Source organism: Arctopsyche grandis, chromosome 13 (assembly GCF_051622035.1).
Source record: "Arctopsyche grandis isolate Sample6627 chromosome 13, ASM5162203v2, whole genome shotgun sequence".
Classification (NCBI taxonomy): domain Eukaryota; kingdom Metazoa; phylum Arthropoda; class Insecta; order Trichoptera; family Hydropsychidae; genus Arctopsyche; species Arctopsyche grandis.
This window is the reverse complement of record NC_135367.1, coordinates 364,476-382,466: the sequence shown is the minus strand read 5'-3', so window position 1 is coordinate 382,466 and position 17,991 is coordinate 364,476. Positions and strand designations below refer to the sequence as shown.

General features: G+C 33.7%; 1 protein-coding gene across 1 annotated transcript in view; it reads right to left on the bottom strand.

Annotated features, from left to right (window-relative positions):
- Positions 1-17,991, bottom strand: part of stum (mechanosensory transduction mediator stumble) — a 75,424-nt gene that overhangs the window by 34,408 nt on the left and 23,025 nt on the right. Inside the window, exon 2 of the mRNA XM_077444564.1 lies at positions 966-1,796. Coding sequence (XP_077300690.1) covers positions 966-1,648 — 683 coding nt within the window. The 5' untranslated portion in view covers positions 1,649-1,796. The remainder of the gene's footprint in view (positions 1-965; positions 1,797-17,991) is intronic.

Sequence of the window (17,991 nt, the reverse complement as noted above, 5' to 3'; positions counted from 1 at the left end):
TATAAAAATTTTAGTTTTCGACTACAATTAGCATTACATAGTAGAGAAAAAACAATGTGCATTGAATTGGTACGAAAACGGATGTTCAGTGGAAGAATTGCTCCGGTTTCTAAACACCACATCACATCGTGGTGGTGTCCTCGACTCACATTTTCAACGGCATGGCACCACGTTAATTGCCACGACCGACACAAGAACACTCGTTCGACCGAAACGACCAAGATGACGACTTGACTGAAGGACGCTCGATTTATGTATCTCTGCCATTAAATTAGTTGAGTAAACTAGGGAGTAGGAATCGTAATCGAAACAAGCGATCGTAATCGTTAACATTTTTGAGCGGTTATAAATTACCAATTGTATGGAACCCAGTCTTCTTAACAACGACTGAGTTGCTTCTGTGTTTTTTTTCTCCTTTGAAATTTTTTTTATTATTTTAATCTCTAAATTCCAGTGATGTAACGATCGAAAAAGTTTTATGGTTTCTAATAAAATCGAATAAACTTGCATATGTGTGAATGTATGTATACATATGTAGGTATGTATTACATACGTGTAGATGTCGGAATGATAAAAAGCTGAATTAAATTCCACACTGCAAAAGTTTACGACTTGGATTTAGAAAAAAAATTCATCGTTCTATAAATTGCCCAATTTCGAAAATTTAATGCTAAGAATCACAAAAACAATAAATATCCAAAGTTGCTTAGTGTGTATGTATTTATTTAAATATGTATATGCTAATGTTATTGTCGTGTTTTAACGTGGTACATATTTTATTCAAGTTGACGAAAGAAAGCATGTGCGATAAAAAATAAATAAAGCGATTTGAGTGATATGGCAGAGCGTGTGCACGAATTGAACGGTCATTGTGAATGAAAAGAGAATGCTCACGGAAACGAAACGAACGAAAAAGAAAAGACGCCGTGAAATGTGATTGAAATGAAGTGAAATGAAACACTCACTTGAAGGAAGAAGGAGTGGAGGAGGTGGATTCGAGATCGTCGAGATCGTTGTTCCGAGGCACCACCACTGGCAAAACTGTGAACGCTTCCGCAGCACTGCTCCCTACGACAGCGTCGCTGTCCAGCGAAGTGGACTGCGAACGCTCCCTCTGAGATGCTGTCCTCTGAGATACTGTCCTCTGAGATGATGTCGGCCCCGCCTCTTCCTGCTGGGTCTCTTCCGTGGAGTCGGCAGTGATGCTCCTGTAGAACCTGTCCACGTAGCCTTCGGCGAGGGCTCTGCTCCTGCGGTACCTCGCCAACCCCTCGTTCACCACATCTTCCGAGTTGACCCTACTGAGGACCGTCCTCACCGAGCTGACCTCGCTGGCGTTGGACAGCACATCGCTGTCGAAGATGGGCTGCTTGTTGAGTCTCTTGCCAAAGTCCTCAGTAGACGGGAATATGGTAGGGGACGGTGGTCGCTCTGGGTCTCGTTGCTGCTGTCCGAAGAGGCGCTGCTTGGCCAGACGCACGTTGATGTCGTCCTCGAAAGGGTTGAGCAGACTCTCCTTGGCCCTTCGGATCGAGTCGTCTTCTTGCCGGTGGATGGGCTTCGGCGTGAAGGCGTACGGCGTGCTGGCCAGCTCGCGCTCCACGCTGCTGGTTCGCTGGCGGCTGAACAACGAGTGGGAGCCCCTCATGGCGACGCTCCTCTTCTTGCTGATGCTGATGGTGATGGTGATGGTGATGGTGATGGTGACGCTGCACTAACCGCCCCCGCCACCACCAGCAATGCACCTGCACTTTGATACTGGCATAGCAGAGGGCAGGTCTCACCTCAGCCTGTCGCTGGAACAAACAAAACAAAAACAATACTTAATTTCCATTGACATTTTCCATTTTCCGACGGTGGGTTTTTCCGAAATTATAAATTTACATAAACCTGTTGTCAAATTTCGTCATAAACAAAACTTTTGCCAGCGATATTTTTGAGAAAATATTACATGGCATATATAAAATATACACACACATAAAATAAAGTACATATTATATATGTTTATACATAGATCATGTTTGTATCTTAGTGAACATAGACGATCCTTATTATCCTCGAAAAATCCGGTGCTATAGCTTCAATATAAAGTCATAATAGCCGTCGATCATAAAAAAGAAAACTAATAATAATGTTCGTTGAAACCTATCCTAAAATACACTTTATATAAAAAAAAAGTAGATATATTTTCACTGAAAAGTTAATCACAAATTCATAAAGTACATTTCACGGATCGTATTTGTGTAGAAATCCACTGATCATCGCCCGTTAAAAATCTGATTAAAGTGATATGCATATGCAATAGCATATACATACATATGTAGGTATAATTTAATGTATGGTTGGAAAATTATTATTTGTTACTACAATATATTTACATATACATATGTATATTTGTGCAGTACAATTATTGTTACAGAAATCGTATGACACTACTGCTAATACATTATTAATTGATGCCACCTGACCCTGCATCTTTATTAAAATATTGGAAAATGACCTTTCATAATACTTTAAAATTAATAAATAAATATTTTTTTAATAATCACTCAGTTCTTTAGCAGTAACTTTATTTTTTTTTGCTAGCAAAATTTCGATATACATTTGTATATACATATATGTACATACACTTCTTCATTGTAAAGCAAAAGCAACTTGATTTGTAAAAAATATGACATTAACACTATCGTATCAGTGGCGTGCCATGGAAATCTTCTTGTTTTTGTCGCACAGCCTAACTTGTGAGTGCGCGAGCAGGATACAAGGGGTGACGTCATACTGAGTCCCCTTGGGTCCTGCTCGCGCATAAGTAAGTTAGGTTGTGCGACAAAAACAGGGATATTTTCCCCGCACGCCACTGGTATGTATGTACATACATATGTACAGATACATACATACAATAAAGGGTTTCAAAAATCTACAACTGCTTCACTAAAGGATGATGGATTTAGGAATTAAAAAATGAAAATATGAACCGAAGGTCGACCAAAGCAGTTGAAATGAAAAGTAACAAGTCTGGAAATTAGAAAACAAAGTTTCAAAAAAGCGCATGCAAAAGTATCGATACGTGACCACGTGTGGAACGAAATTGAAAATTGTTTGCTCGCAAATTCCGACAAGTTCACAATGATGCACAATTTGCTTGACTTTGAAAGTATGCACCCCACCCGGGTTGGTTTATTTGCCGCACGTGCACATACATATTTCACTGACAGCCAACAATCCGAACAGAAACGGTAATTACTCTGCAGTAACCATACCATACCCAACTTCATACGAATAACCATTTCCAACTACATACATGTAGGTACATACGTACATATGACACTGCAGAAAAGGAAAGCTCCATAATTGATGCTCGCATCCCATGCCAGGAAAGTGAATTTTTATTGAAAACTATAAATTCTAGATGTAACACAAATTATATGTATATTTTAAATACACATTTAACATGTGTACACATGTACATACATACATACATACGCATTTGGAAGAAAACATAGAGGACCGCAGTGTGGACACGCGAATGCATCGTTTGTGCAAGGTCGACTTCGTTCCTCAATTCTTAAATCTCAAAGTGAATATCGTTACTGTTATTCGTTTGATGATTCGATGATCTCGCGACCGTAACGCACTGATTACGCATCATGTGAATTGTACGCTAGTTATCCGTTCAAAATATTACAATCGGTCAATTTGTATACTTATGTTCTACATATGTTCTATATACTTGTATACTTGTATACGTGTATACGTGTATATGGTAGCGTATATATTTAGCACCACTGAGGTCAAAGGTTCGAGTCCTCGCCATCTGCTGGTTAGATTTGGGGGTTTTGTGACTCCAAATCGATCGTTTCTCTATCATTTTTTTCCAATTTTATCTGATCATTGCTGAAAATTGGTATTAGATCTATTCCTGTTGTCACAAAAATCTGCCTGTGTATAATTTGTACAGTAATCTGAAATCTATAGATATCTCTATAGACATCTCTATAATTTCGTATTTATTATATGTATGTATAAAAATTGTACACAAAAAAATCTAAAAATAATCCATAGATGTCTCTATGATTATTATTTCTGATTAGTTGTTATATGCTATATATTTTGATTGTATATGTATTACTGTATTTCTGATTTCTGATTGTTTATGTATTCTGTATTTCGTTAACGTACACTCGTTAAAGTACACTCGTTAACGTGCATATTCAAACTTTACATACGTATAATTTTTAATATTATAATTTTTTTCTGGATTACTAAAATTTACACTAAACGTTCACATGCAAAACTCAATTAAAATTAGGATGGAGATTGAAATTTTTTTCATACATTCAGATCAATTTTTAGTCCCGTACAAAATATGCACAACCCAATAGAATTCATCTTTTGCGCTAAAGTACCTATACATACACATATGTACATATGTATGTATGTATGTATATCTATCGTTTTAGAAACATTTAATCTTATTTTTAAATTTTTTAGTTTTTTTTCTAAGGATGATCGTCTATTCTAGCTTATTTTAAAAATGTAATTGTAAATGTATAAATATAATTTGGGATATTATTCATGTTAAGATTTTTTTTAATGAATTTTTGGCTTTGTTTTATTATGATTTATTATGTTTATTTTTACCAAGCGTATTGATTTTAAGCTGTTAAAACTGAAACACAAAATATGTACATACACATGTATGTATGCAAATACAGTTCTAAGAAATCAGTAAAAGCTGACATTTAGAATATTTTATCATACGTGTACGTGTGCTTTATAAATGTCTATTACTTTTAAAATAAAATAATTGAAAACTTGGCTCACAATAAAATAAAAAAATGATAAAATAATCTAATATATAATTTCAAAAGAGACTTTATATGTACATATGTAAGTATGTAAATAAATATGCAATGTTGGTTGGTAACATCGAAAACATTCGATATATTTTTGACATGACGATTCGATATTTTTTTTTCGATTCAAATAAATTTAATAAAAAAATATGAATATTTACTATTAGATTTACCATGTTTAAGCTGTTTATATTACAAATACTGAGCGAAGTCGGGTAAAAAAACTAGTTTATAATAATTATTCGATTTAATACTAAAAATGTGGTTCAAATTCGTTAAAAGTGTAGAAATTACTCAGTGAAGAAATCAACAAACATCAAATTTTTCTACATAATTGCGATCTGAATTGCATTTCATCCAAATTCTTTACGTGCTATTAATGACTGGTATAGGAAATATGTTGTCAACGCTTGTTGTAAGACGATGACATTTTAGCAATTGAAAAATAGACAGTCGACAGAAGAATATTTGGCAAGAAAGTCGAGTGGCTTAAAATAAAGCATTGGCCTTTCGAGTTTAAATAATTGAATTGACAGTAACCACATACACATTACACCATATTTCATATTCATATTTACTTTACATGCACATGTTTATGTACATATATTAACATGTATGCACTATGATTCGAAACACAATAATTTCAAATCCAACACCCACATTTTCCGAAACAAATTATAGAGCGATCAGCTTAACTTAGCATTGAAACGGTTAAACGATGAAAGTTCAAAAGAAATGGTTGCACTTTCATGACTTTCTTGGCATAATGACTCACCGCGTGCCCTTCAGACCTTCGCAAAGTGCATTACTGCACCACGCGCTCGCATGCAATGCAATGCTATGCAATCACACAATAAATAATGTACACATGAATATGTAATATCAACAAAGAGCTTAAAAACGCGCTCACGCATAATATTATATATGTATGTATGTACATATGTGCGCACATAAACTGTAGAGTTGCACTTTCCCAACAATTTAACCATACGTGATATTGCACTGGTACACCCCTTCGCAATGCATTTTCGGTTGCTGCAATATTCTATGTATGTATGTTTGTATGAACTCCTATTGCCATTCACGCGAAAACGTTTTTCCATATTTTCAAAACTCGATGAAGGAATGTGGCTTAGCAAAATTTTCCCTTTCACCCGTCTAAAAATGTGACCCGTTTCTCGATGTCAAAGTCGGTTTAATTTCATAGTCGAGTTGCGCACGTCAATTGATGCATGCTCAACTGAACATTGCAAAGTTTCTTGCTCGATGGAAGAATTAACTGGGTTAGGTTATGTCAATTCTACATACATACATATCTATATGCGATAAGGTTAAGTGTTGCACGATTCCCGGTAATAATGCAATGCAACTAATGTACATACATACATACATATGTATGTATGTACATGTTACACCGAATCCATGAAATTGTCTATTACAAGCATTCGGCAGGAGAATTGCCGAATGCGTGAAAAATGCAAGCACGTTGCCCAGTTCACGGATTCCGTAAATTCTTTGCCGAATGCGTGAACTGGACAGCGTGCTATATTATAACCAAGTGTCAAAGTGACAGCTGAATAAGGATGTTTAATTTAGTTTAATTTACATATTATTATGTATAATATGACTACATACATATGTTTCACTGTTAAAATATTGATCAAAATGTATAAAAATGGCATTAATTTATGTATAAGTCATATGAGATGATCGAAACATATGTATGTAGTCATATTATACATAATAATATGTAAATTAAACGTCCTCATTCAGCTGTCACTTTGACAGTTGTCCACGCTGTCCAGTTCTAAAAAGCAACACCGGAGCGCTGCTGTTTATTTGCCGACTCCATGCTTTGAGCAGACAAATTCTTGCCGAATACACGCATTCGCCAAAAAATTTGCCAAATCCGTGAACTGGGCAACATGCTTGCATTTTTCACGCATTCGGCAATTCTCTTACCGAATGCGTGTAATAGACGATTTCACGGATTCGGTGTAACATACATACGTAGACAGTTACATATGCACATGTCATCAACCCCTCAATTTTTTATTAGCATTGTTACCATTACACCTTAGAGATTAGCATTATTAGATGAAAAATTTTCAAGGTGCTACATATACATATGTACATACATATATAATATTTTATTTTTACATAAATACATATATACCAGGAAGGCTTGACAGGAAGACCCCCAATGCGCCTTCCTGGACAATTAATTACAAACAATGCAGCATTTTATTATTACATAAATCACTATTTCCAGAAGATGAAGAACACGAAATAACAATTAATCAATTACAGAATTAATTAAAGAATTTAGATTTTATACATAATTTTTAAAAATTATACACACAATAAATAAGGAAGATTTGTGACAACAGGAAAGATGATTTTTTGTCAATTTTGAGGAACTTTTTCAACAATGATCAGATAAAATTGGCAAACTCTGATAAGAAACGATCGATTTGGATTCACAAATACTCCTAAATCTAACCAGCATCTAGGCAGATCGAACCCACTGATCACTTGGTGCTAAAATTACACGCTACCATTAAGCCATTTTGCTGGCTTAATATGTACAACATATTATATCTAAATGGGTACTTAATGGAAAGTCAAAAGATGGAAAAAATTAAAATCGATTCGTCGACTTGTCGTTAACGTACGTCGTGGTTAGAGATTTGAAAGATCTTTACCATGTGCCAGGATTACATTATGATGAAAGAGATAGATAGCCTGGACTTACGTTAACGACGAGTCGACGAATCGATTTTAATTTTTTCCATCTTTTGACTTTCCATCAATTCACTTTCCTTGCAGTTACCCAGACCCAAATGGGTATCATTTATCGGCCCGGCAAATAAAAAGAATGCCCCTCTTTAAAATAGCTCACACGACAGATTCGGCTTTCGCCGGAAAATCATACGTCAAATGGGTCGCCAGAAAGGCTTCCAATCCCGGGATCCCGGTGTTTTCTAGTACCGTGAATCCCGGTACTGAAACTAGTCTGAATACTGGGATTACGGTGCTGGCAGAAATTTCTTAAAAAATTTTATTTTTACAAAAATAATATGGAAAAAACATAAAACGACATTATATAATGAACAATGGTGGGATGATCAATGACAGTCATAGACCATTTGTTTGCTCTAACCGTTTCGACGCCGGCTTGCCGTTTCCACGAAATGGTATGAACGGCCTGTATTGTGTCGCAGATATTGTGCTCAACCGCAATGATATTTGATGCATGTTTTGTCTGATTGGAACTCAGAATCGATCACAGATCACGTTTTCATGATCTAGAAAACTGTGTATTGTATGTCAGTGTATTTTGGGGATTTTTTGAACACCGTTCGTCCAATCGAACTGAAACTTAGTATCGGTTACTCAAATTCTTATCGATACAACGTAATTTTTTTCAAATTTTCAAGTTGACTGGAAATGGTACCTCGCCTTATAGGTATCCTCTTATTTTAAGTTTTTGAATTCAATTATCTGCCAAACCGCTAATCAAATCAGATTGATTTTTTTTTAATTGTAATAGGAATTATTAATATTATACCCCAACATTTTTTAAATAATTTTTCCTAAACCGAATATAGTACTTTTACTTTAGAGATTCAAGTTTTTTTGTGTTTTTCTCAGAAATAAAAAGTAGAACTTTTGTCTTGTGTAAATTTCCTTACATTTTGTATCGAACATTCTCATAGCCAGTATTTCTGAACGTGTACATATGTATGTACATATGTTTGGTTATCGACTTTTTTTTATCCTTCTTATATTCCTCAAATACATAGACGAAGTCGTGGGTTGATTTCATCCGAATTTTTTTAATAAAATCAATGTATGTACATATGTAATTGCAATTTCTATTTTAGGTGGATTGTTTCGATGAATAATTACTAGACGGTACAATGTATCACGACATCGAAGTTGCTTCTGTGTTGTGTTGCACAACACAACACAGTACAACGTGTGTTGTGTTGCTTCTGTGTTCCAGGGGTTGTTTCTTTGTCATACTATTATACTAATATTATAATTACCGGGGCGTGGCAGTGGTGAAGATGTTAATTATCTAAATTTATAAACAAACCCGATTTGAAAAGCTCATGTTTCAACATATATCATTTTACTTAAAACGCAACGATTAAAAAAAAAAATTGTTCCGAAAGAAAAATCACATTTCCGGTCGAAAGAAATGAGCCGAATCTTATCATTGCCTATCGGAAAGACCTTCAGTGAAAATATGAATAATCAGCAATGTAAAATATGCAAGATTAATTACTTCTAGGAAAATTAAATGAAATGGAAATACACGGAAAGAAAAATGTGGCTTCCGATCTACATACATACATACTTACATATGTACATATATACATTTATTATAAATATAATGTTAAAATATGAACGAAAAGAAGAGATTGAAAATATAACACAACTTCCGGTTGTCTATACCGGATCGTATCTCATTTCCGCAATTTGAAATAAGTTAAATTTTATGCCAACAACAGAATTTAAAAATATAAACGTTCTTTTGTTAAAGTTTTATTGTTGTTGTTGTTGTTTTTTTTAATTCAATATTTGTCATATTCACATATGGTAATAATGGACTGACTTATAGTAATAATATACCATACATATGTTTGTATGTACATACATACATATGTATATACGTATGTATGTACATACATACATATGAATATATGTATGTAGTGGATTCAAGGAAAATACAACATTTTGCATATTAAAGAGTCATATACGAAGTTTCTTTTCTTGTACATATAAATAATATGTATATTTGTAAATACTCATTCCATATAAACGTATGTTTTGATGTAATATACATAATATCGACATACATACATATATCCACATATGAAAATCACAAGAATGAAAAACATTAAAATTAAATTTGACTTTAAATACGAGCAGTAGATAAAATATGTACATACAGAGAAATGTTATAATAATAGAATCGCCCTTTTGAACACATTTTTTGTTTCAATAATAAGCATCCGTTTCCGTAACTAAGCAATATAGAATCAGGGTCATCACACAGTCCTTTTTGATAATAAAATATACGGGTTTTATTTTGATTAAGATTTATTTACAATTTATTTATTTATTTATTAAGGCATATGTATTTGTCTATCCTTGGGAACTATTAAATTTACGTGTTATGTATAGTTTCAACAAAAATATGTATAATATAAAATTATCGATGTTTATATTAATTAAACTTAAATGATTGGTTATTAATATAATTGATTATTCGGCGCCACCAAGAAAAATGTTTTTACATTAATTTAAAAATAATTTTTACATTTCTTTGGTGCCACCCCTGAAAAAAAAGCGAAGGCGGGCGACCGCCATGACACTTTTAAGAACTGTCAAATTACGATGTTAATCGAATAATATGTTACTTCAATGATCAATTGACTTATAAAAATGTATCCCATGTTGTTTATTGTGTGTTTTTGAATGCATCGTGCAATTTTTAACGATGCACTTGCCCATCTTGCGAGTAATATAAAGTTTTATCGGACATACGTCGAGCACCAAGCGGCAAATACGACTGATACTGAGATTATTTGGGATTATCTGTGGACAACCGTAACTTGACAACAATATAACACCTAAAGCCACTTCTATTAATATTACATTTCTCTGTGTACATACGTCTCTTTTTTTATTTACAGAAAAAATCATAAAAATGTATGTATATATTGGATTTGGATCAATCTGGAGAAATCTAGGCATTAAAAGTGAACCTTAAAGTAGCCATCGTGAAGAAAGACTGAAATCGGGTCAACTCATTTGAAGGTTAGGTACGAAATGTATGTACATATGTATGTATGTATATGAAAACCAAAAAAGCAACAAAAAAAAAAAGTTTCGTTTGACACGCTAGCCATAAGTAAGCCCACGAGTTTGCGAATTTTACGAAACCGTAGGTAAACGTAAACAATCAACGTAAAACGCATTCCGTCACACTTAAAACGCATTGGTCGAACGCATTGAAACTGGAACTGGAACTGGAAGTGCATCGCGTGCTTTCCGATGCACAACCACTTGCATAACCGTTGCCACACTATTCGTAATATCGCACCCACTTGCCCATTCGATACAACTTTGATTCGATACAACACCAGTCTCCTCTTCTTAACAGTCACTCGTAACTTCCTTGGGTGCGATTCGCTAAAAAAATCTCAAAACTCTTACAGAAGTGGTAACGGAAAGTGCGTGCTAGAATTTGGAAGTTTCACTTTAACCGTGTGCGGTGTGTGACACACACGATGTTTGTCTAAATTTAATTTGTAGAATACCTATTCATATAACCAAAGTCCTTGTACATATGTATATAATTTTGGAGCAAAAATTGTTTGGAATAAAACGGCGACATCCTATCTTGTCTCAACCCTGCTCATATGAGTATTTATTTATTTTTGCATAGATATACATATATACCAAGAAGGTTTGACAGGAAGACCCCAATGCAATTAATTACAAACAATGCAGCATTTTATTATTACATAAATCACTGTATTTCCAGAAGCTGAAGAAAACAAAATAACAATTAATTACAGAATTAATCCATTGAGACATCTATGGATTTTAGATTTTGTACATAATTTTTACAAATTGCACTAACAAAAAATACAGAAGATTTGCGACAACAGGAAAGATGATTTTTTGCCAATTTTGAGGAACCGTTTCAACGATGATCAGATAAAATTGGCAAACTCTGAAAAGAGACGAGTCACAAATACTCCCAAATCTAACCAGCAGTATAGCGGATCGAACCCACTGACCACTTGGTGCTAAACATACACGCTACCATTGAGCCACACTGATGTATGAGTATGTACATATATACATGTAAATGTGTACATATGTGCATTAGGATACATCGCAAACATAAAATTTTGGCATTTAGAAACTAACTTCTAGTTGGAAAAGTTTTTCTAAATCGTGAGAGAATCCGTAAAAAATTGTTTTCATTGTCGTCATTCCATTTAAGGTTGTGAAAATCGTAAATTTTATCTATTTTTGAAGGTTTTTTTTTAATTTAAGCTCAGTTTCAGTAGTTTATTTTTTTCAATTCACCTCATTATATAAATGGAATAATTTTAAAATGAGTCCCGGGACATTTCAAGTCTTAACTTATGTGATATTATTATATTATATGGACATATATCTACATATGATATGTAGATTTAGTGTTGAATAATAACAATTAATCACCAAAATACAAAATTTGATCCTTTCAGCACCGAAAACTCACATACAAGTACATATATGTAATTGCGTGTAATAAAGTGCACAACTTTCACGGTGAAATTGCTCAAAGTTTAACGTTCAAAATTGCAATTATCACTCATATTGTAAGCGAGTTTTAATTGAAATTCATAAATCTTACATAATACAGTTATTAAAGCAGTTAAAAATCAAATGAGGTTTTGTTTACATTGTAAGTGTGTACACGTGTACATACACACACACACACACAAATGCGATACCGTTTTTTGTTTTATCTGATTTTAGCAAACTTCAAGGTTTTCGTTCGGTGTGATTTTCGCAATTGATTAACTTCTTAACCGCCACTAGGCTAGATAATTTTCCAATGTTTACCGTTGAATTACAATGCGTATATATGCACATACATATGTATGTACATAGTGCCAACCAGCCTACATCAGGCTATACTACGACTGATTTAGCATGGAATCCGTAACGAATTGCTAAATTCACTGATGTATCAAAATATACACCTACATACGTATGTATGTATGTACATATATATTACATGTACGATACATGAATGCGATATTTTCCACCTCGGTGAGCGTAGATTATCGGATATTATTTTAACATATTTATCTGGTAACCTGCACTCATCATCACTTTTTTATTTTGAATGTGATGTATGAGTGGAATCTTAATCTACTCTCTTCCATTTGGGCCTCGCTGTGATTTTATTTTTTATTCATATTTTGTTTTATTTATTTTACTTTTTCTTTCTCCTTTGTACATTTTTATGTACTATTTTAATTCTATTATTATTTTCCTTTTGTTACTTTTTTATTATTATTTTATTTTACCATGTTTTCTGCTTTTTAATTTTTCTATTTTTTACTAACTTTACTTGTATTTATATCTTTGTTAAATGTAGACCATTGTGGCGCATTAGGTTCTTCCTGTAATGCCACAATGGTCCAAAACTATTAATAATAAATAAATAAATAACAAGTGCGTATATTCAGAGCAGATTTTTTCTATATTTTTTCTATATATATGTATGTACATATATATTACATGTACGATACATGAATGCGATATTTTCCACCTCGGTGAGCGTAGATTATCGGATATTATTTTAACATATTTATCTGGTAACCTGCACTCATCATCACTTTTTTATTTTGAATGTGATGTATGAGTGGAATCTTAATCTACTCTCTTCCATTTGGGCCTCGCTGTGATTTTATTTTTTATTCATATTTTGTTTTATTTATTTTACTTTTTCTTTCTCCTTTGTACATTTTTATGTACTATTTTAATTCTATTATTATTTTCCTTTTGTTACTTTTTTATTATTATTTTATTTTACCATGTTTTCTGCTTTTTAATTTTTCTATTTTTTACTAACTTTACTTGTATTTATATCTTTGTTAAATGTAGACCATTGTGGCGCATTAGGTTCTTCCTGTAATGCCACAATGGTCCAAAACTATTAATAATAAATAAATAAATAACAAGTGCGTATATTCAGAGCAGATTTTTTCGTAACATATGTACGTATGTTTAATTATTTTCAATTGCTGATGAATTCTGCATCGAATTTCGATAATATTTGCAAAAACCCTGGCTTCAATGAGAGAAAAGTCCGCTCCTGGACATAAATCGTCCAAAGAAAGGATAACTGTCATGTGTTGCGGAAACGCATCAGAAACGCATAAAATGAAAATTTTGGTGATTGGGATAGCAAAGAAACCTCGATCTTTTAAGGGAACTGAAATGAAAAATCTTCCATCGGTTATTATAGTCAAAAAGGGGCATGGATGGACAGGAAGATTTTTGATGATTGGTTCAAACAGAAATAATGGACTTATGGTTACAAAATTTTTGCTCCCTAATGTGACATATTTGATTCAGCTCATGGACCACGGTGTTATATCATCAATGAAACGTCTTTATCGTCAAAGTCTTCTGAAAACTCTTGTTGAGGAAGATGGCAACCTAATCAATATTGGTCAAAAGTAAAGCCAAGAACACTTGTACGATCATGGAAAACGATTCTTCCTGACATGGAAACAGATTTAGTGGATTCTGAAGAGAATGAAGCAAATGATATATCTGAAATATGAGAATTACTGGAAAATTTAAAATGTTTTGAAAACGTGGATAAGGAAAACATCGAGGAGTGGCTCAATCATGATTTAAGTGATCCAAGTTTTAAACGCATGAATGATGCAGATATCATTTCAAAATGAGATTGACACTACAAAGGAAGAAGATACCAGTGGTTACATTAGTCATAAAACGGTACAACATTGTGCTAACTACTAACGGCCACTTATCTGCTTAACTATGAGCATTTTTCTTAATAAATAATGAGTTTTAAAATTATGAAATAAAAATTTGTGTTGTAAGTCAAAATTTGGTGATTCGGATTATCCTTGTTTTCAATTATCCGTGCCCTTCCTCCCCAGCATTAGCCCGGATAATCGAGAGTATACTGTATATAGCATGTGCGATGAAGAATACGGATATTATTACGTGTATGTAATTGCGTGAGACCAAAGTTATATGTAAATTCAGAGACTATCAAGGATAGATTTCACCATAAGCAGAAATTAAAAAAAAGATCACTTGTTTCCTGCGTCATATATGTATGTACTACCGCTTACTACTTTTTAAGACTTTTAAAGACGACATAGAGGTTTGTGTCATTTCGAATAATTCGACACTGATTTCCAACGTATCGATGAAAGCGTATAGAAAGCATGAACCGGTGGATTTTTGCACTCATGACACTTCTCATCTGATGATACGTCCAATAAAATGTGTGCAAAACGGTGACAAGACTCGAATTGTTACTACATATGTACATACATAGAATGGTTACTCTTGTCTGAACTAACAGGTTCGCAGGTCACTTGCTGGTTACATATCTCCACACAACTAATAATATTCAATAGAAAAAATTCAACCACTAATTAAACATATGTATGTACATATTATACGTATTGACAAACGAATATATTGATAAACATACATATGTACATATTGACAAAGAAATTTGTTATATTTCTCTGCATATATGTAGATATAGGCGTAGTTCTGTTTTTTAAACCGGACATCACCACATCCGCAATATTAATGCAAGTTTCACGTTCTCAAAAAAATATTCAAAAAGTTCTATTATTTTATAAATTCTATTATATATAAAAGAACAACATATATGACTAAAATTTTCCACCAACAATAGATGTACATATTATTATTCTTAATACTAATCACGAAAAATTGCACAGTGGTGCATAAAGCAATAAGAAATTCAACGAACGGCTCAGTCTCGTTCGGTTGGCTCCCAATGACTGTAAATCAGTTTAATGACATCTGTTGCAGTCCAAAATGATTTACTTCATCACCGAGAATTTCATTGAATATGAAAAATATCTATGTCGAAATCCAATAACGAATCTATACTCGCTGGATATCCTGTATGTAGTTTTAGAAATGGTTATTATCAAAAATATTGTAGCTTATGCTAAAAGGAGCCGCCGTTATAATTGGTTTTCAAGGATACGTGCTGTCTGGACTTAGTGGCCGGTAACGGCATCCAGCCACTTCCCACTAGAGTTCTCAGAACTGACAGCGCGAAAGCGTGGGGCTGCGTGCTGAGACCGTGGGACTGTATAACAATAGGTAAACAAACGTGTTGAGGAAGATGCACTGAGCGACCTGCCCTTTATAAGCAGATACTTAGGCCATACCAAGGCATTCTGGACGGAGCACTGGCAGTGCGTGGATTTCCTTAATCATCCAATAAATGCTGCGAAGCGACTTTGGCCTTTTATTTGGATCATCCACCCACCCCTACGCAACAATATCATATTTTATTAAAAAGTGAACTTTTTTAAAAATAATTTGACGTGTAAATAATATAAATATTAAGGTGATGAAAAGAATTTTTTTGCTTACGGCGCTTGCCTGTTTTACAGAAATTATTTAACAGAGAGAATATTGTACTTTTCAAATTCTAAAATAAGACAAACCACACCCCAGAGAGTCTTACTACATTTAAATCCTACTCTGCCTGAATATCATTATTTTTTAACACTTTTGCGCACTGTGGCCCATGAACAATTAGAAAATTATGGGAGCTGCTAGATGTTTGAAGCCTGATATTAAAACTACGTCTGCAAGTATTAGTGAATCTTCTATGGAAACGGTCGCAGTGACGTCGATGTTTGCCTCTTCTCCTACATCTGCCTGCTCAAATGGTCCTGATAGTCGTGATTCTGTTGTGACTGTGTTGGCTTCTTCTTCTGCTTCCTCTTCCGTTTCGTCTCCATTGGCTTAACCTCCGTTGGCTCAATCAAAACTGCCATTTCTTGTCTCAAAGAAAGTCACGCGCCAAACTGGGAGACCGAAAATTGGTAATTTATTACCAAAATGTACGAGGTCTCAGGACAAAGCTGGCTGCGTTTAATTCAGCCGTTTCTACTATTTGTGATGATATGGTAGCACTAACGGAAACATGGTTGACTTCATCATTTTTTGATGCTGAACTTTTGATTCTTCCTGGAGGGTGCATCGTCGCGATAGAGTAGATCGACGTGGTGGTGGTGTATTATTTGCTTGTCGTGATTGGTTTCGGTCAGTCCGGATGACAAATTTTGAAACTCTATCTGGTGAGGACTTATGGAATTCATAACTTGAAAATCATAATCGAGAAAGAATGTTACGAAATACAAAAACCTTGTAAACATAGGATGAATTCAAGACGATAAACGATATATAATAATAATAATTATTATTTTAAGTTGTTTGTGTATATATATGTTTTGTTTTTGTTATGTCTAATTTATTATTTTGTTTCTTGTCTTTTCTGTTATATTTTTGACCATTGTGGCGCATTAGGAATTCCTGTAATGCTACAACGGTCCAAACTTAAATAAATAAAAATAAATAAATTGACCCATCTGTCAAAAATAATGTGCATGACTATTCTATGTAGTTTTGGAATAACAGTTTGACTACTAATTGATATGAAAATCATTATCTTGTTGTCAATTTCATGCACGTCTTTTAGACTGATATTTCAACATTATATTTGTTGCCGTGACCCAATCGAATTATACCAAAAATAAGATACTACACACAGATGCGTGGAATCGTTGGGGAAGGAAAACTCATTGGAAAAATGGTGTTGTGAAAATGTATTTGTACGCAAAGTCCTGCAGTGAGTCCTAAAATAATTTATCCGCATCTACGATGTACTTACTTATATGTACATACTACATACATACATATGTGTATTAAAAATGAAAAGCACTTGATCAACCTTGACATGAAATATGCACGTAACGTTTGCGCCAAATAAACTGGCCAATAATAAATTTTAAATCGTACTTTTTGGGCCCAAGTGTAACAATTTATACTCCACGCGTGCCTACGTTTACGACTTCAACGGCCTTTTTTAACGACAGCTCATTAATTTAATTTAACATTTTCAATGTCAACTCCGAGACGATTCCCTATCTTTCCATTTGATGAAATCGAGATTTTTTCTGTAATCGCATTGACATTTTCCCAGCTGAAATGACGTCATCTGTGTAAAGACGTCATATACTTACCGCGGAAAATTTTACGTGCGTGTCCAAATTTCTAATAATAAAAAAATAAAGAGCCTATTGTAATTTAAAATTAATAAAAAGTTGATTTATATTTGAACCCGTTGCAGGTCACTGCTTTGATTAATGACATTCATCAAATAACGCGAAAGTCTCATAAGACGTATGTATGTATGTATGTACATAAATGAAATTTCAATTACATCTCAGAAATCATAATTGTTTCGATTTACATATTTGTATTATAATATATTATTCAAATC